The 19,628-nt window shown below is 38.0% G+C and overlaps 1 protein-coding gene across 6 annotated transcripts in view; it reads left to right on the plus strand.

Moving 5' to 3' along the window:
* Nucleotides 1-19,628, plus strand: part of TLK2 (tousled like kinase 2) — a 132,883-nt gene that overhangs the window by 61,532 nt on the left and 51,723 nt on the right. For 4 of the 6 annotated variants that reach the window (XM_004432623.3, XM_014789137.2, XM_087441354.1 and 1 more), the window contains 3 exons: nucleotides 1,224-1,391; nucleotides 16,231-16,326; nucleotides 17,560-17,652. In XM_004432623.3, coding sequence (XP_004432680.1) covers nucleotides 1,224-1,391; nucleotides 16,231-16,326; nucleotides 17,560-17,652 — 357 coding nt within the window. The remainder of the gene's footprint in view (nucleotides 1-1,223; nucleotides 1,392-16,230; nucleotides 16,327-17,559; nucleotides 17,653-19,628) is intronic. The other 2 variants (XM_087441355.1, XM_087441358.1) reach the window with 1 other exon arrangement.

Below are 19,628 nucleotides of genomic sequence, written 5' to 3' on the forward strand. Positions count from 1 at the left end.
AAAAAATAAACAAAAAGCTCTGAGCATTGGCTTTTAGAGTAGTTTGACATCTATAAAATTTGAACCCAGAAGCGTGGTATTACCTTTTAAGTCATCTTTTATATCTGTCAGTAAAGCTTTCTCTTTATATGTAATCTGCATATTTCCTAAGTTTATTTCTAAGTATTTTATAGATTTTTTAAAATCTTGAATCTGCCTCCTTTTCTGTTACATGTTCTGATTATAATCAATTGTTGTTGGTATATGGAGAAGCTATTGATTTTTGTATGTTTATTTTTATATTTGGCCATCCTACTGAACTCTTATTTGTTGTTTTTCCTTTGTGAATAGTTATATCATCCAAAAATGACACTTTTTCATCTTTAATATTTTCCAGTGTTTATACCTCATATTTTTTTTCCTTACCACATTGGCTAAAACTTCCATGATAATGTTGAATAATTATGATATTTATATGTTAATCCCTGTCCAGTTCCTAATTTTAATGAAAGTATCTCTAGTATAACACCTTTAAATATATTTGTGTTGATTTCTGAAAAAAATACTCTATGTATTAAAGGTAGAGACGACTTTTTTTTTTTTTTTTAAAGTTGCCTAACAATGTGCAAATCCTTTTTGGCATCTAAAGGGAAGAATCTTGATTTTTTTTTTCCCCCCTAACATTAATGAATTATATTAGTAGATTTGCTAATAATGAATCATGCTTATGTTTGTGGAATAAACCATACATAATTGTGGTATGTTATTCTTTTAGGGTACTATGGAATTTGTTTTGCTTGTATTTATTTTAGATTTTTGCTTCTAAGTGTAGTATGGTGAGACAAGATTGAGAGCGAAATAAACTCTACTTATAAAGTAGGGAACAAATGTCTTAATCTTCATTACCTACAGATTGGAAATAACACTTCCTTTGTAGGATTGAGGGTATTATGAGGATGATTTGTTGAACTCGACAAAGTAACCTGCAAATTGAGAGTTATGTAAATATAGAACCATTAAAATGTAATTTTCTGGAGTTTGAGTAAGATACTAACTCAGGTTTATAGGTAGGTTATAATCCAGTGATGATATCATTATGCTCTCTATATTTGTTTTCAGAGAAGGTTTTTTTAAAAAATTCATCCTTCTTATATTCAATAACTATGTTTTAATCTATTGCATGTTTTGGCAATGTCAAATATTCTTTCTCATGTAATTTGTGTGTTTTCTTTAATGTTTTCCAGCGGCGCGTAGAACAGCCCCTCTATGGTTTAGATGGCAGTGCTGCAAAGGAGGTATCGGAGGAGCAATCCGCTCTGCCAACCCTGATGTCAGTGATGCTAGCAAAACCTCGGCTTGACACGGAGCAGCTGGCACAGAGGGGAGCCGGCCTCTGCTTCACTTTTGTTTCAGTGAGTACGAAGGCTAAGTTCATGCAGATCCTTGTTGCCCTGGAGCTCCTTGATGAAGTTTGACTAATTATTTTGAGAGAGATGATAACATTTCTAACTCTGTGTCACTTCTAAAGGTAATTTGCTTTTACTCAGTCCCCTTTGGTTCACAGGGCTGAAAGAGACTGCTTTGTCAAAGTCTGAGCACACCATGGAAAGGAAAACACCATCTGAGGTTGACAAAGAAATAAAGAAAATACAGATCAAATTCCATTAAAACCAAAGTACTTGTATAATTAAAAATAGAATGTCCAAACTCCAACCATCACTTATTTAGAGCAGTATTCAAGTCAGTAAAATTTTAGCGTCTAGGCAGGCATTCCCCCTCTGTGGTATTTGAGCGACCTACGTGCTTGTCTTCTCTCACCTCTTCAGAGTGTTGGTGCAGTTACTTTTTCCAGGAATATTTGGCTACCTGTTTGCTCCTTTGAGTTTGCTTCTTTCTCCCTCCTTGAGGAACAAGAATTTGAGTATTATGAAAGTTTGATTCTATTTTTATTTGCCAAATTTATAATGTAGTTTGACTCAAAAGTTGTTACTTTTCTTGGTTTCTGTGCCCTTCCAAGTACTTGTTTGTTGCCAGGGATGGTATAAAGTAAGAGAAAGCTCCATTGCCCTATTCTTCTGTTTTTAGGGACATCTTTCAGAGCTAAAATCACCATTGACCTAAATCTCTTTCCCTCTTACTGGTTCATTTTTTCCAGTTATAATCTTAAGTTTCCTCTTTATTTGCTCTGTGGATTCTGAGTTGTTAACCCATGTGCAATTGTATTCAAAAAGTGAAATAGTGTCTTAAGGAAAGGAAATAAAAATAATAAAATAGATAGGGAACCATTGTCATTATTTGGAATACTTTCTTTTCTTTTAGTTATTATTGCTTTCTTTTAAGAAAGAGATAATAAAATTTTTTAAACACTTACAGAATTTTTTTTTTTTTTTGTGAGGAAGATCAGCCCTGAGCTAACATCCATGCTAATCCTCCTCTTTTTGTTGAGGAATACCGGCTCTGAGCTAACATCTATTGCCAATCCTCCTCCTTCCCCCCACCCCCAAAGCCTCAGTAGATAGTTGTATGTCATAGTTGCACATCCTTCTAGTTGCTGTATGTGGGACACAGCCTCAGCATGGCCGGAGAAGCGGTGCGTCGGTGCGCGCCCGGGATCCAAACCCGGGCTGCCAGTAGCGGAGCGCACGCACTTAACCGCTAAGCCACGGGGCCGGACCCGTTTACAGAATTTTTTAATCATCAAAAGAATGGAGAAACTTCTTGTGTGAAGACAGTATAATTTTATCCCTGGGTGGCAAGGAAACACAACGTAAAATGGGAGAATTGAGCAATATTATATTGTGAGTGGACCTGACAGCAATATGGAATAGTTTGTATGAGGATGTGGTACCCTATAGTATTGTTTCAGAGAATGTGTCTATCTGTCTGTCTTTGTATGTATATATTTCATTGTGTGCTTACTATTCACTGATATTTGTTAAGTCTTCATCTTAGATCTAATTTTCTCAGGCAAAACCTTGGATAATCAGGGGGTTGTCCTTTTGTTCTTTTTATTGCCTTAAAAACTACCTCCTTTTCACTTGAAGGGAGTTCCCTTTATCCATTCCACAAATATTTACTGATTGCCCACTGTGTGATAGGCATATAGTTAAATACACAGGATTTCAATCAGCAAGAACTCGTTTTCCTAATGTAAGCGTTCCATAAAAGGTATGGGCATGCGGGTTTGCAGTGGGTGCATATGAAGGACTACCACCTGCTTAGTCCTGTCAGCTAGCACACTCAGGCTGTCAGAGGAGTTGCAGATGCTACAGCCAGATTGTTCTCACGTGGAAGAGAATTGGCAGAGAAGAGTAAGAAAATGATAATGTCTGAAGAAAGAAAATGGAAACAATATAAAAACCAAAGGCCTGAATGCTTTGGTATAGTTCTATTCCAGCCAGGATATAAGCTTAGTAATATAAGGAAGGGAAAAAGCAAAAGAGTTAACATTAATATACAACAAGTATTGTAGATCAATAGATCAAGACAAGGAGTTTCCTTAAAAAATAGGCAAAGGCTATGAGCAGGCAGTTTTACAGCAAAAAAAAAAAAAAAAAGGTGACAACATGGAAAAATGTTTAACTTCAGCCATAGAGAAATGCAAAATAAAACGATAACATTTTTGACCTATCAAATTGGCAAAGATTAATAAATTTGATAATTCTCAGTGCAAGTGATGGTTTAGACACACATGCAGTTTTATACTGACTATAATAACTATGCAGTCATTTGGACAAATTGGTAATGTATCTCAGTGTTAAGTTTCTATATCCCTGGGTCCAGAAATTTGATTCCCATAAAACTACACAAAGATGTTTGTTGTATTGTTTATAATTGCAAAAATCTGGAAGCAATTTCCCTCTACCAGTGTTTCAAAGGAGCTTAGAACAAGGGTATCTGTGACCTCCACATTGCTAAATCCGGTGATAAGTTCTCATACCTTATCCAACGTGATTCATTAGCCACAGGTGATCACTCCCTCCTTCTTCAAGCACCTGCCCTTCTGCTGGCTTCTGCTCTTTTGGTTCTTCCTCATTTCCCAGTTCCCTAAACATTGGAGTGCCCCAAGGCTCAGTCTTCAGACTCTTGTCTACCTTCATTCTCTACATAATCTCATTTAGTTTCTTTGCTTTAATTACCACCCATATGCAGAAGACTTCCAGGTTTATATCTCTAGCCCAGAGCCCTGTCTTGAATTCCAGACATATGTCATCAGTTGCCGCTAGTCATTTAGGTCTAATAAGCATATCAAATTGAACATATCCACAACTGAATTTTTCATTTTGTCCCCCCACTCCAAACCCGTTTCTCCCACGGCCTTATACATCTAAATAATTGTCAACTCTCTTCTTCTAACTATTTAAAAACCTTGGAGTCAGGGCTGGCCTGGTGGCATAGCGGTTAAGTGCGCACGCTCCACTTTTGTGGCCCGGGGTTCGCAGGTTCAGATCCCGGGCGCGCCGCGCACCAACGCACCGCTTGTCAAGCCATGCTGTGGCGGCGTCCCATATGAAGTGGAGGAAGATGGGCATGGATGTTAGCCCAGGGCCAATCTTCCTCAGCAAAAAATAAAGAGGAGGATTGGCATCAGATGTTAGCTCAGGGCTGACCTTCACTCCCTCCCCCCAAAAAAAAACCTTGGAGTCATTCTTGTCTCTTCTCTTTATTTTATACCTCAATTCCAAATCCATTACCAAGTCTGATTGATTTTACCTTCAGAATATGTTCAGAATCCTACCATTTCACACCTCCTTTATTAGTACCACTCAAATCTAAACCATTGTCTCCCACTGAGATTGCAGCAGTAGCCTCTTAACTGGACTCTCCTTCTACCTTTGTTTCCTTTTAATCTGTCCTCAACAGATCAGAATGATCCTATTGAACCGTAAGTCCAGTCATGCCACTCCCCTGCTCAGAAGTGCTTAAAATGGCATATAAGGTTCTACATGGTCAGTTTCCTACCACTCTGACGTCTCTTACTACCATCTTCCTTCCTCATCAGTTCCATCCACACTGGGTACTCTGCTTTCTCAAATACTGTCTGGCCTGCTCTCACCTCAGGGCCTTTGCACTTGCTGTTGCCTTTGCCTTAACATTCTTCCCCCAGATGTCAGCATGCCTTGTTCCCTCTGTTCTCTCTAGTCTCTGCTTCAATTTACCGTATTAGAGAGACCTACTCTGACTACACTGTATAAAATAGCAACTCCTCTCTGCCCACCCCCCATTTTCTAGCTCTTGTGCCCTACTTTGTTTTTCTCCTTAGTCTTATCTCCAGCTAACCTGCTATAATTTACTGCTTTATCTGACTCCCCCACTCCCCTCTGGAATGTAAGCTCCATCAGGTCAAGGACTTTTCCTTTGTTAACTTTTGTATCTCCAATACCAGAACAGGGTCTGCTCTAATAGACACTCAGTGTAAAGATATGTTGCATGAATTAATAAAAACATCCTTCATATTGTTGTTACTGCCGCCGAGTCAATTCTGATTCCTAGCAACCCCATGTACAGCAGAGCAGAATCCTGCTTAGTCTTTTTGCGCCATCCTCTCAGCTTTTAGCGCTCTATCAGACAATGCTCTGCTGCTGTTCACAGGGTTTTCATGGCCAGTTTTTTCAGAAGTGGGTGGCCAGGTCCTTCCTCCTAGTGTGTCTTAAATCTGGAAGCTCCGCCAAAACCTGTCCACCGTGGGTGACCCTGTTGGAATACGGTGGCATAGCTTTCAGCATCACAGCAACAAGCAGCCACCACAGTATGACAGCTGACAGACAGGTGGTGTGGTTCCCTGACTGGGAAATGAACCCTGGCCTCATCAGTGAGAGGACTGAATCTTAGACTACTAGACCAACAGGGCTGGCCTGTCCTTCATATAGGGACTAGTTAAAGAAAATAGAATGCAGACATACAATGGAATGCTATACAGTTGACAAAAGAAGTGAAGTACATATATGTTAACAATGAAAGCTCTCTAGATATGTGTTGATAAATAAAAATAGCAGGTGGCAGAATATTATGAGTTTGATCCTCTAAATATTTAAAATCATATTGTTACATAATTTTATATATTTTAATATTAGAAATTTGATTTTTAATTGATTTTTTAATAGTTTATAACATTGTGAAATTTTGGGTTGTACATTTTTGTTTGTTCATCACCATATATATGTCTCCCTTTACCCCTTGTGCCCACCCCCCACCCCCATTGCCCCTGGTAACCACAATACAGTTTTCTCTGTCCATGTGTTGATTTATATTCCACATATGAGTGAGATCATGCAGTGTTTGTCTTTCTCTTTCTGGCTTACTTCACTTGACATAATACCCTCCAGGTCCATCCATGTTGTTGCCAAGGGGATGATTTTATCTTTTTTTATGTCTGAGTAGTATTCCATTGTATATATATACCACATCTTGATCCAATTGTCAGTCGAGGGATACTTAGGTTGCTTCCACTTCTTGGCTATAGTGAATAATGCTGCAATGAACTTAGGGGTGTATAAGCCTCTGTGGATTGTTGATGTCAGGTTCATTGGATAGATTCCCAGTAGTGGGATAGCTGGATCATAGGGGATCTCTATTTTTAATTCTTTGAGGAATCTCCATACTGTTTTCCACAGAGGCTGCACCACTTTGCATTCCCACCAGCTGTGTATGAGGGTTCCTGTTTCTCCACATCCTCTCCAACATTTGTTGTTTTTTGTCTTGGTGATTATAGCCATTCTAACGGGCGTCAGGTGATATCTTAGTGTTGTTCTGATTTGCATTGCCTTGGTGATTAGTGATGTTGAACATCTTTTCATGTGCCTATTGGCATCTGTATATCTTCTTTGGAGAAGTGTCTGTTCATTTCCTCTGCCCATTTTTTGATCGGGTTGTTTGTTTTTTTGTTGTTCAGTTGTGTGAGTTCTTTATATATTATGGAGGTCAACCCCTTGTCAGATATATGTTTTGCAAATATTCTCTTCCAGCTGGTGGGTTGTCTGTTCATCTTGATTCTGGTTTCGTTTGTCTTGTAGAAGCTCTTTTTTTTTTTTTTTTTTTTAAAGATTTTATTTATTTATTTTTTTTCCCCCCAAAGCCCCAGTAGATAGTTGCATGTCATAGCTGCACATCCTTCTAGTTGCTGTATGTGGGACGCGGCCTCAGCATGGCCAGAGAAGTGGTGCGTCGGTGCGTGCCCGGGATCCGAACCCCGGCTGCCAGCAGCGGAGCGCACACACTTAACCGCTAAGCCACGGGGCCGGCCCTAGAAGCTCTTTAATCTGATAAAGTCCCACTTGTTTATTTTTTCTTTACTTTCCCTAGTCTGGGTAGGCATGTCATCCGAAAAGATTCCTTTAGGACCAGTGTCAAATAGTGTGTTGCCTGTATTTTCTTCTATGAGTTTTATAGATTCAGGTCTCACGTTCAGGTCTTTGATCCATTTTGAGTTAATTTTTGTGAATGGCGATAGCAGATGGTCCACTTTCATTCTTTTGCATGTGGCTGTCCAGTTTTCCCAACACCATTTATTGAAGAGACTTTCCTTTCTCCATTGTACGTTCTTAGCTCCTTTGTCGAAAACTAGCTGTCCGTATATGTGTGGTTTTATTTCTGGGCTTTCAATTCTGTTCCATTGATCTGTGTGTCTGTTTTTGTACCAGTAGCATGCTGTTTTGATTACTATTGCTTTGTAGTATGTTTTGAAGTCAGGGATTGTAATGCCTCCAGCTTTGTTCTTTTTTCTTAGGATTGCTTTAGCTATTTGGGGTCTTTTGTTGCCCGATATGAATTATGGTATTCTCTTTTCTATTTCCGTGAAGAATGTCAGTGGGATTCTGATTGGGATTGCAGTGAATCTGTAGATTGCTTTAGGTAATATAGACATTTTAAGTGTGTTTATTCTTCCAATCCATGTGCATGGGATGTCTTTCCATTTCTTTATGTCATCATTGATTTCTTTCAATAATGTCTTGTAGGTTTCATTGTATAAGTCTTTCACCTCCTTGGTAAGATTTATTCCTAGATATTTTATTCTTTTTGATGGAATTGTAAATGGTATTATCTTTTTGAGCTCTCTTTCTGTTAGTTCATTATTAGCATACAGAAATGGAACTGATTTTTGCAGATTGATTTTGTTTGTTTGTTTTTTTGTGAGGAAGATCAGCCCTGAGCTAACATCCGTGTTAACGCTCCTCTTTTTGCTGAAGAAGACCGGCTCTGAGCTAACATCTATTGCCAATCTTCCTCCTTTTTTTTCCCCAAAGCCCCAGTAGATAGTTGTATGTCATAGCTGCACATCCTTCTCGTTGCTGTATGTGGGACGCGGCCTCAGCATGGCCGGAGAAGCAGTGCGTCGGTGTGCGCCTGGGATCCGAACCCGGGCCACCAGTAGTGGAGTGCATGCACTTAACCGCTAAGCCACTGGGCTGGCTCTGCAGATTGATTTTGTACCCTGCAACTTTGCTGTAGTTGTTGATTATTTCTAATAGTTTCCAATGGATTCTTTAGGGTTTTCTGTATATAAAATCATGTCATCTGCAAATAGTGAGAGTTTCAGTTCTTCGTTGCCTATTTGGATTCCTTTTATTCCTTTTTCTTGCCTAATTGCTCTGGCCAAAACCTCCAGTACTATGTTGAATAGGAGTGGTGAGAGTGGGCAGCCCTGCCTCGTTTCTATTCTCAGAGGAATGGGTTTCAGTCTTTCCCCGTTGAGTATGATGTTGGCTGTGGGTTTGTCATAAATAGCCTTTATGTGTTGAAGTACTTTCCTTCTATACCCATTTTGTTGAGAGTTTTTATCATAAATGGGTGTTGTATCTTGTCGAATGCCTGCTCTGCGTCTATTGAGATGACCATGTGGTTTTTATTTTTTGTTTTGTTGATGTGGTATATCACGTTGATTGATTTGCAGATGTTGAACCATCCCTGCGTCCCTGGTATAAATCCCACTTGATCATGGTGTGTGATCTTTTTAATGTATTGCTGTATTCGGTTTGCCAATATTTTGTTGAGGATTTTTGCATCTATGTTCATCAGCGATATTGGCCTGTAATTTTCCTTCTTCGTATTGTCTTTGTCTGGCTTTGATATCAGGGTGATGTTGGCCTCGTATATATTTAAATTATAAGGATATAATTTTCTAAATCGTAAAAATAATATATGTACGTGGCCCACAAAAAATTAAAGTGATGGAGGGCCGGCTCCGTGGCTTAGCGGTTAAGTGCGCGTGCTCTGATGCTGGCGGCCCGGGTTCGGATCCCGGGCACGCCCCAGGGCACCACTTCTCCGTCCAACCCGAGGCCGAGTCCCACGTACGGCAACTAGAAGGATGTGAACCTATGACATACAACTGTCTACTGGGGCTTTGAGGGGAAAAAAAATGAATAAATAAAATCTTTAAAGTGATGGACAAAAGTAAAATTCTTCTCTTTGCACCCCTCAGAGGGATAACCACTGTTAACAATTTGTTTTAGATTTTCTGATTATCATTTTAACTTCAAATAATATATCTCTTATTTAATCAATTTCAAACAAGATCTGTTTACTTACCATTATCAGAGATGAGTTTAGCATACTCATCACTATGGCCCAGCTTCCTTTCTTATCTTTCAATCTTTTAGTTATGTGTGTGATATTTAGTTTGTCATTTTAACTATAATTCTTTTCTGCTTTATAAATTATTCTAAAACTTGAAAACACTTAAGGAGAGTTTATAATATTATGGTTGTTTCATTATTAGGCATTGCAAAACCAAATGATTTTATTGGATTCACTTATAAGAAAACATTCCTAGTCATTGAATTAGTTTTGATTGGATGAGACAGTTCCAGTTGTCAAGGTCTACTGGATCTTTGTTTTTTTTAATCCTAGGTCTATTATTTCCTTGAAAGCTACATCTTTTAACATTATACAAAATATTCTTTTTTTGTGTGTGAGGAAGATCAGCCCTGAGCTAACATCTATGCCAGTCCTCCTCTTTTTGCTAAGGGATACTGGCCCTGGGCTAACATCCCTGCCGATCTTCCTCCACTTTATGTGGGACACCGCCACAGCATCGCCTGACAAGCGGTGGGTCGGTGCGCGCCCAGGATCCGAACCTGGGCCGCCAGCAGTGGAGCGCGCGCACTTAACCGCTACGCCCCGGGGCCAGCCCTATACAAAATATTCTTAAAAGTTTACTTTTTTAAAAAAGATAGTTTGCTTTTTTTTTTTTTTTTACACTGAAGTGTTTTAAAGTACATTTCAGAAATCTTGATCTCCTATCCCTAAATAACTTAACAGGCATTTTCTGAAAAATATTAACATTTTCCTAGATAGCCAGATGAGCATTGTCACACTTACCTTTTATTAGTGTCTATTCTTATGTAATATAGACCTTTCCTCTCATCTTCTGGGCCTATTGGGCTATACCAACATACATTTGTACTAGAAAGGCAGGTTAAATGCTTATTAGTTCTTTCCTTTTCAGTTTCAGCTTAAATTTTTGAAATAAAATTTTAATTTTTTTTTTTTTTTTAAAGATTTTATTTATTTATTTTTCCCCCAAAGCCCCAGTACATAGTTGTCTGTCATAGCTGCACATCCTTCTAGTTCCTGTATGTGGGACGCGGCCTCAGCATGGCTGGAGGAGTGGTGCCTCGGTGCGCACCCGGGATCCGAACCCGGGCCGCCGGCAGCGGAGCGCACGCACTTAACCACTAAGCCACGGGGCCGGGCCAAAAAATTTTAATTTTTAAAGTAAGGAGTACTTTATCAAATGGTGACAAATAGCTTTCTCTTCTTTCATTATCATATGGCCTCATGGATTTTAGTGGATGTATACTAGTAAATATCATTCTTTTTGGTGCTTAGTTGCTTACAGCCTTATTTATCCTTTCATCAGTTGATGGACATTTGGGTTGTTTCCACTTTTTGTTTATTATGAATAATACTGCTGTGAATATTCATGTACAAGTTTTTGCATAGGCATATGTTTTCATTTCTTTTGGGTATATACTGAAGAATGGAATTGCTGGGTCATATAGTAACTATTTTTGAGGAACTGCCAAACTGTTTTCCAAAGCAGGTGCACCATTTACGAACCCAGCAGCAGTATATATAAGTATATATCCACATCCTTGTCTACACTTGTTATTGTCTGTCATTTTGAGTATAGCCATCCTGGTGGGTATGAAGTGATATCTCATTGTGGTTTTGGTTTGTATTTCCTGAATACTAATGATACTGAGTTTTTTTTTTCATTTGCTTATGGCCATTTGAATATCTTCTTTGGAGAAATGTGTATACAAATTCTTTGCCCATTTTTGTTGTTGAGTTATAAGAGTTCTTTATATATTTTAGGTATTAGACCCTTATCAAATATATGATTTGCACATATTTTCTTCTGTGGGTTGTTGTTTTACATTCTTGAACGTGTCCTTTGACGCACAAAAGTTTTTAATTTTGAAATAGTTCAGTTTATCTGTTTTTTCTTTCGTGACTTATACCTTTAGTGTCGTAGCTAAGAAGACTTTACCTAACATAAAGTCATGAAAATCTACTCCTATGTGTTTTTTTGTTTTTTTGTTTTTTTTTGTTTTTTGGTGAGGAAGATCAGCCCTGAACTAACATCTGATGCCAGTCCTCCTCTTTTTGCCGAGGAAGATCGGCCCTGGGCTAACATCTGTGCCCATCTTCCTCTACTTTATATGGGACACCGCCACAGCATGGCTTGATGAGTGGTGCGTCAGTGCACGCTCGGGATCCGAACCTACGAACCCTTGGGCCGCTGAAGTGGAGTGTGCGCACTTAACCGCTACGCCTCTGAGCTGGCCCCTACTTCTATGTTTTTTTCTAAGTGGGCTTTTAGCTCTTGTATTTAGGTCTCTGATCCATTTTGTGTTTTTGTGTATAGTGTGAGGAAGGGGGTTCAACTTTATTCTTTTGCATGTGGATATCCAGTTGTCCCAGCACCATTTGTTTGAAAAGACTATTCTTTCTCCATTGAATTGTCTTGGCACTCTTGTCAAAAATCAACTGACTGTAAACGTAAGGGGTTTATTTCTGGACTCTCAATTCTGCACCAGTGATTTATATGCCTGTCCTGTGCTAGTACCATACTGTCTTAATTACTGTAGCTTTGTAGTAATGGAAGTTTTGAAATCAGGAAGTGTGATTCTTCCAATTTTGTTCAAGATTGTTTTGGCTGTAGGATCCCTTGCATTTTCATATGAATTTTAGGATCAGCTTTTCAATTTCTATAAACAAAGCAGCAGGGATTTATAGCAATTATGCTAAATCTATAGATCAATTTGGGAGTATTATCCTCTTAAAAATATTAAGTCTTCCAATCCATGAACATGAGGTATCTTTACATTTATTTAGGTCTCTTTAATTTCTTTCAGTAATGTTTACAGTTTTCAGTGTTCAGATCTTGCCCTTCTTTTGTTAAAATTGTTTCTAAGTATTTATTCTTTTTGATGCTATTGCAAATAGAATAGTTTTCTTTTCTTTTTTTTTTTTTGTGAGGAAGACCAGCCCTGAGCTAACATCCAGTGCCAATCCTCCTCTTTTTGCCGAGGAAGATCAGCCCTGGGCTAACATCCGTTCCCCTCTTCCTCTACTTTATATGGGACGCTGCCACAGCATGGCTTGATGAGCGGTGTGTTGGTGCGCGCCCAGGATCCGAACCAGCGAACCCTCGGGCCGCCAAAGTGGAGCATACGCGCTTAACCACTGCGTCACCGGGCTGGCCCCTAGAATAGTTTTCTTAATCTTATATTCAGATTGTTCATTGCTAGAATATAGAAATACAATTGATTTTTATACGTTTTATGTATTTTGTATCCTGCAATCTTGTTGAGCTTGTGTTTTAGTTCTAATAGTTTTTTGGTAGGACCTTCTGTATACAAAATCATGTCATCTGCAAATAGAGATAGTTTTACTTCTTTTCCAATCCGGATGCCTTTTATTTTATTTTCTTACCTAGTTACCCTGGCTAGAACTTCTAGCACAATGTTGAATACAAGTGGTTCAAGTGGACATCCGTGTCTTGTTCCTGATCTTAGGGGGAAAGCATGTGATTTTTGACAGTAAGTATTATGTTAGCTGTATGGTTTTCAGAGATGGCTTGTTTTGGGTTGAAAGAGTTCCCTTCTATTCTGAGTTTGTTGTGTGTTTTTATGATGACAGGGTGTTAGGTGCTTTTTCTTCATCTTTTGAGATGATCATATGGTATCTCTTTGTTCTTGGGGTTTATCCACTATTTACCTTTTTCCTCCATTAATCCTGCTTGTTGTATGGTAGGCTTTTTCACATTTAAAACTTATCTTTTTACCTCAGAGAAATTTTATTTTATTGTTCTTCGATTATGAACCCCTCTGGAAAGCCTGTTAGATCATTTTGGAGACACTGTGCTCTTCATGTTTCTTAACTTCTCTTTCGTGCCCTATTTGACTTTTTGTTTTATCTTCTGGGAGATTTTCTGGACACTGTCTTCCAGATTACTGATTCTGTATTCAGCTATGTTCATTTTGTTATTTAGCTCATCTATTTAGTTTTTAAAACTTTGATAATCTTGTTTTGTCAAGTTTATTTTTTATGTCCTTTGCTACTTTTTCATTTTTGTAATATCCTCTGAGCCTCTCTGAACATACTTTATTTTTAAAGTTGTTTTTATTGAATGATCTGTTTTCTCTTAGATTAGGTTTTGTTTTTTCATATTGGATCTTCCTCTTTGTGCTTCCTCTTTGTGGTTTTCTTGAAAATGTGTATTTAGCTTTAGTTGAATGAAGTATTAGGGTGATTAGTATGGGTTGTTGGGATGGATTTTTCTCTGCAGTAGCATAGTACTGCTCCCCAAATAGCTCTCCCCCGCAGAAGGATGGGAGAGCTGACTGTGGTCTCTCTGTGTCTGGTAAACTCTAGGCAGAAAGACTAGCTGCTCTACAAGCATCAAAATAAGGAGGGCTTTGTTTTGATGGACAGAAAGCTTTAATTTGGAAACATCCCACTGAATCACATTCTAGTACCCTTAGTTTGCTGGGAGAAAACTTAGAATCAGAAATGAGCACATGTAACAAAGCATTTTAACAAAGCCCATATACCAAAATCCAGAAGTTTATAAAAGAGGCTTTTAGTCAGTCATGTGATTCTTATTGGCTCTTATCATAAATATAGTTCATTCATATTTGTTTAGAAACTAATTTTTAAATGAGAGGATTGTAAGAGTAATCTAATGATAACTGAAGGAAATGATGCTCATATCACAGTGCAGTGTAATACTTGAGGTTCATAATGGTGGCCCTTAATCAGGAGGGAAAGGTCAGATTTGCTGCATTGTGGAAAGGGTAGAGAACATTCTCAGTTATTTGAACTCTCCTAGACCTGGCTCTAATCGCAGCTCTGCCACTTATAAGCGGTGCACATTGTTTAACTTCTTTGAGACTGGTTCCTCATTTTTGACTTCTTCGATCCCCACATCAGTCTTCTCTCGTCCCCTAGGGTTCTTGTACACAGTCTCTACCTGGAATGACCCTATCGTCTCCCCTCTTTGACTGTTTATTTTCTTCAAATCTTTTTTTTTTTTTTTTTTTTAAAGATTTTATTTATTCATTTTTTTCCCCCCAAAGCCCCAGTAGACAGTTGTATGTCATAGGTTCACATCCTTCTAGTTGCTGTACATGGGACTCGGCCTCGGGTTGGACGGAGAAGTGGTGCCTTGGGGCGTGCCCGGGATCCGAACCTGGGCCGCCAGCATCAGAGCGCGCGCACTTAATCGCTAAGCCACGGAGCCGGCCCTCTTCAAATCTTAACTCTGATATTATTTCCTCAAGGAATTTATCCCCGAGTTTCTAGATTAGGTTATGTACCCCATTACATACTCTTATAATAGCACTTATCCTAATTATAATTTTGCATTTATTGTATGATTGTTTATTTAACAGTTTCTTTCAACAAATACTTACTGAGTGCTTAATAAATCTTCTCTTGGACTGTAAGCTTTATTAAGGCAGAGTAATGACTGGGTCTCTGGGTTTTCTTTGTTTTTCTTGGCCATTGTGTCCCTAGCACCTAACACAGTTCTTAGACATAGAGAGTACTCAGTGAGTAGTTGTCAAATGAATAAAAATGGACGTAATAACACTGCCTGCCTTTCCAGGCTCTTGTGAGCCTTCAATGTAATTATGTGTATGAAGTGCTTGACTTGCTTGCGGCCTGGTCAAAACAGTACCTGTGACTGTTAATGCGAGGCAGTCAATCAATCTACTGTAGTCATTGAGAGTGGTTATTGTGGACACAGATGGCCCTCAATGCTTGTTCCCCCACTTACTAGCTCTGTGACCACGCATAGGTGCTTAATATTTCCAATTTGTATTTTTTTATGTATAAATAAAAATAGTAATCACGGTATAGGAGTTTGGAAGGATTACATGTGATCATGACAGTGATGCAGTTAGCTAACAGAAATTGCTCAATAGATGGCGGTTATAGCATTGTTAATATGTTAATGAATAATAAAAATAATTAAAGAATGTATGGAAAGTATCTGGAAAAAATTCACATATGTGGAAACACTGCGTTCTCTGATGAGATAGTAATACTGTATTTCTATTAGCGTGTAATCCTCAGAATATCCAGTATTTCCTAATTGTGTCTGTGGTGGGTTGTACTGTGTTAGGTGCAGTCTAGTTTTTAAAAGGACTTTGGGGAGTATAATGATTGTATATTCCTGAATAGTTGTATTATATTAAATTCTAAACCTTATAAATTTAAAGATGCCTTAGGATATCCTATCAATTGTGTGTAAAAATCACAGTCAGCAACTGACAGTATTGGAAATTGACCTGGATTTTTGGGCCACCACGTGTTCATGGGTAATATTTGCAGGGTTAGGAGACTATTCTGAATAGTAGGTCACAGTTCTTTCTGCCTGGAGTCACAAGCATCCCCTGTGCATTGGATGTTTTTCTGACAAAAGTATATTGAAATACAAGTGAAAAGGGCATATTATTACAGGAATAACTTTTAATTTTATCTAATTTACATATTTAAAATTCATTTATAAGCATTTGATACTTTAAACTATTTATAGGAACATGGTCCAAGCCACTATGTCTAGTCCTTGTTTCTTATTTGAATTGTTTTACTTTCATCTTGGCCACATGGCCCTGACTTCTGACTTTCATCAGAAAACAGTTTGTTTTATATAGAGTTAATCATTTACATTCATACATATATTTGTGGAGAAAGATGCAAAACTTTCTTGTGATTGGTGATATACATTTATTACAGGCTCAGCAAAACAGTCCCTCTTCTACGGGATCTGGCAACACAGAGCATTCCTGCAGCTCCCAAAAACAGATTTCCATCCAGCACAGACAGACCCAGGTAGGTTGCTGATCGATAAATGATCAACAGAGAAGGAAAAGATCTGCTTAGGAATAAACACTAACCACATATGAGGTCTATGAGTCCTCTCTTTGTCTTCCGTTTATTTCTCCGACTTCACCTCATGATTTGTGTGTATTATATTCAGAACTTGCATTATGAGTATTTAAAGTCTTTTGGAAGGTGCTTTAACTTTTGAGGTGTTTCTTTGCCTTTCTGGTGTATTGCAGCAGAAACGCTTATACTGCAGCATGATGTTGAGGAAAAAGCACTCACTTTGGAGAACTCTAGGCTTGGGTTCAAATTCTGGCTCTGCAACTTATACTTGATCTCTTTGGGCCTCAGTTTTCTTGAGTACAAATTATCTGTAAAATGTGGTTGATTCTAATTATCTCGGACAATGTATACAAAATACATATTAGAACAGTGCTTACAGTAGGCTTCATTGGATGTTAATTCCCTAGTGTCGTATGAAAGTAGTTGATTTATTCCTTGTACCTGCTTATTTGACAAGACCTAGCTAAACTTCTTTAAGTTGTGGCACAGCAACACAATTTCCTCCTTATAAACAGTCTTCAGAAACTCTTTTTAATTTAGGGAATGTTGTAAACATTCAAAGATAATATCTGAAAAGGATAGTGATATATCCTCCATTTTGTCATATTGAGCTAGTCATATAGTATACTGGGTTTTCTGGAAGCCTCTTGGCACTGTGTTGTCTTCAAGACAGGATGCTTGGCAATCTAAGAGAATTTCTTAAATCTCAAGAGCTATATAACTCTCAGGAGCAGATTTCAATTTTATTTGACTTAGTGGCTTTTGGACAATTAGACTTAGTTGAGCATTCAGCCAACTTCCTTTCTCCCCTGTGGTTGCTCTTTGTCTCCACTAGGTGGCGTGTTAGTTCTTTGGAGATTTGGGTCATGTCTCTGAAGTCCTTTTCTATTCAAAGTTAGTTTCATTTCTAGGGTATTATGTTTCTGTATTGTTCAGTGTACAGTAGTTTGAGAATTCATATATTTGATTCCAGAGTTAACATGTTTTTGAAGTGCAGGTGTACCAGAATATAAGGCTTAAAGAATAGGATGAGGAAAGCAGATTTAATTTCTTGAACCATGTGATTCCAGGCTATTTTGTTTAGCAAGTGCTTTTTTCCAGAAAAGTAATGAGAAAAATGTGATGACGTGGTATTTTGAGACTAATCCTAAATTTGTTTTCTCTTTGTCTCTATAGTCTGACCTCACAATAGAAAAAATATCTGCACTAGAAAACAGTAAGAATTCTGACTTAGAGAAGAAGGAGGGAAGAATAGATGATTTATTAAGAGTAAGTATTAAAATGTAGTAAGAGATTTTATAACAAGCACTGATTGATGTTATGTGTATTTGGATTATGTGCATATCAGAGATAATTACTATAGCCAAATAACAAAGTTAAATAATAAACATTTGGATATTTTCCTTTAACCTGATGGAATCTGAGTAGGAGGAGCCAGGATCAAACCTACATTCTTTTTTTGTTTGCTGAGGAAGATTCATCCTGAGATAACGTCTGTTGCCAGTCTTCCTCTATTTTGTATATGGGCTGCTGCCATATCATGGCCACTGACAAGTGGTGTAGGTCTGTCTCCAGGAACCAAACCTGGGCCGCTGAAGTGGAACACACCAAACTTAACCACTAGGCCACTGGGGCTGGCCCATCAAACGTGCATTCTGAGGACGATCTTTAAATTGGAAATCTTATTTTGTAGAATTTTAGTAAGTAAGTATATACTAGAGAAATAGATATGTGGAGTATTGTATTTCGTCTGGAACTGTGGGGTATAAAATGGTGTTTTCCCATTCCAGAGAAGTTATTTTAATATTCTTGAGTTTTTAAAACTACAAATACTTTTCAGCCCTAATTTTGCATTTTGTATCTTTTATAACCCATTCATCTAAAGTTTTTTGTGCTTACAAGAGAAACTTTAAAAATAGCTAATCTGGAATTAAAAAGATACCTCTATAAAATATACCATGATAATTAAAAAGCATTTTTTAATATGCAATTTGGCATATTCATAGTAAACTTACTGTTTTCTTGTTAGAAAAGCAAAAAAGCAATACATGCTCTTTATAACAAATTTAGAGAATACTGAAAAAATGACACCCATAATTCCATTAACTGAGGTAAAACATTTGATTCAAAACATTTCCTTAAATAATTTTTTTGAGCCATTTCTAGTATATATATATATGTATAAATACATGTATACATAAGTATTACTAATTTATAAATAAAATTGGCTAACATTTTTATCTTCTCCAGTGATTTAGAAAGTGTCGGTTTGCTCTTTGTTTGTACTAATCCAGTAGTTTTCAGACTGGCTCCATGAGTCCCTGAATGTTTTATAGAGGACCCTCCAGGGCTCCCATGACACAGTTGGGTGGGGATCTGCAGCCTTGCTTTTACCAGTTTTTCTTATGGGGTAAGACTTTGTTTGAATAAAGGGTTATGTTTAAAGATAATAAAAATCACTGTATTTGTGATTATCTCCCCTTCAAAAATTTTTACCTAGGGGCCGGCCCCATGGCTTAGCAGTTAAGCGCGTGCACTCTGCTACTGGCGGCCCGGGTTCGGAGCCTGGGCGTGCACCGACGCACCGCTTCTCCAGCCATGCTGAGGCTGTGTCCCACATATAGCAATTAGAAGGATGTGCAACTATGACATACAACTATCTACTGGGGCCTTGGGGAGAAAAAGGGCAAAAAAGGAGGAGGATTGGCAATAGATGTTAGCGGGGGGCCGGTCTTCCTCAGCAAAAAGAGGAGGATTGGCATGGGTGTTACATCAAAGCTGATCTTCCTCACACACAAAAAAAACAAAAAAACTTTTACCTATATTTCTCTAATTATCAAAATATGGTATAAAATAGTGTATTTGACTCCCTCCTATGTAAAACCTAGAATTTAGCACGTATCTAGACTAAGCCTGATCTTTACGAGTAAAATCTGATGTCTTTAGACTATTATTATTAAATTATTTTTAATATATAAGAATAACTCTTATATTTACAGGCAGTTTTACGACCAAATTTACAACAGTTACACATTATTTCTTAAACTGGCTTCAAAGCTCATTGGCAGTAATATATATTTTTTTTTTTTGAGGAAGATTAGCCCTGAGCTAACATCTGTTGCCAATCCTCTTTTTTGCTGAGGAAGATTGGCCCTGGGCTAACATCCATGCCCATTTTCCTCTACTTTATATGGGACACCACCACAGCATGGCTTGATAAGCGGTGCATAGGTCTGCACCTGAGA

The sequence above is a fragment of the Ceratotherium simum genome, chromosome 16, assembly GCF_057802395.1.
Source record: "Ceratotherium simum simum isolate JZ-2026a chromosome 16, ASM5780239v1, whole genome shotgun sequence".
In the NCBI taxonomy this organism is placed as follows: domain Eukaryota; kingdom Metazoa; phylum Chordata; class Mammalia; order Perissodactyla; family Rhinocerotidae; genus Ceratotherium; species Ceratotherium simum.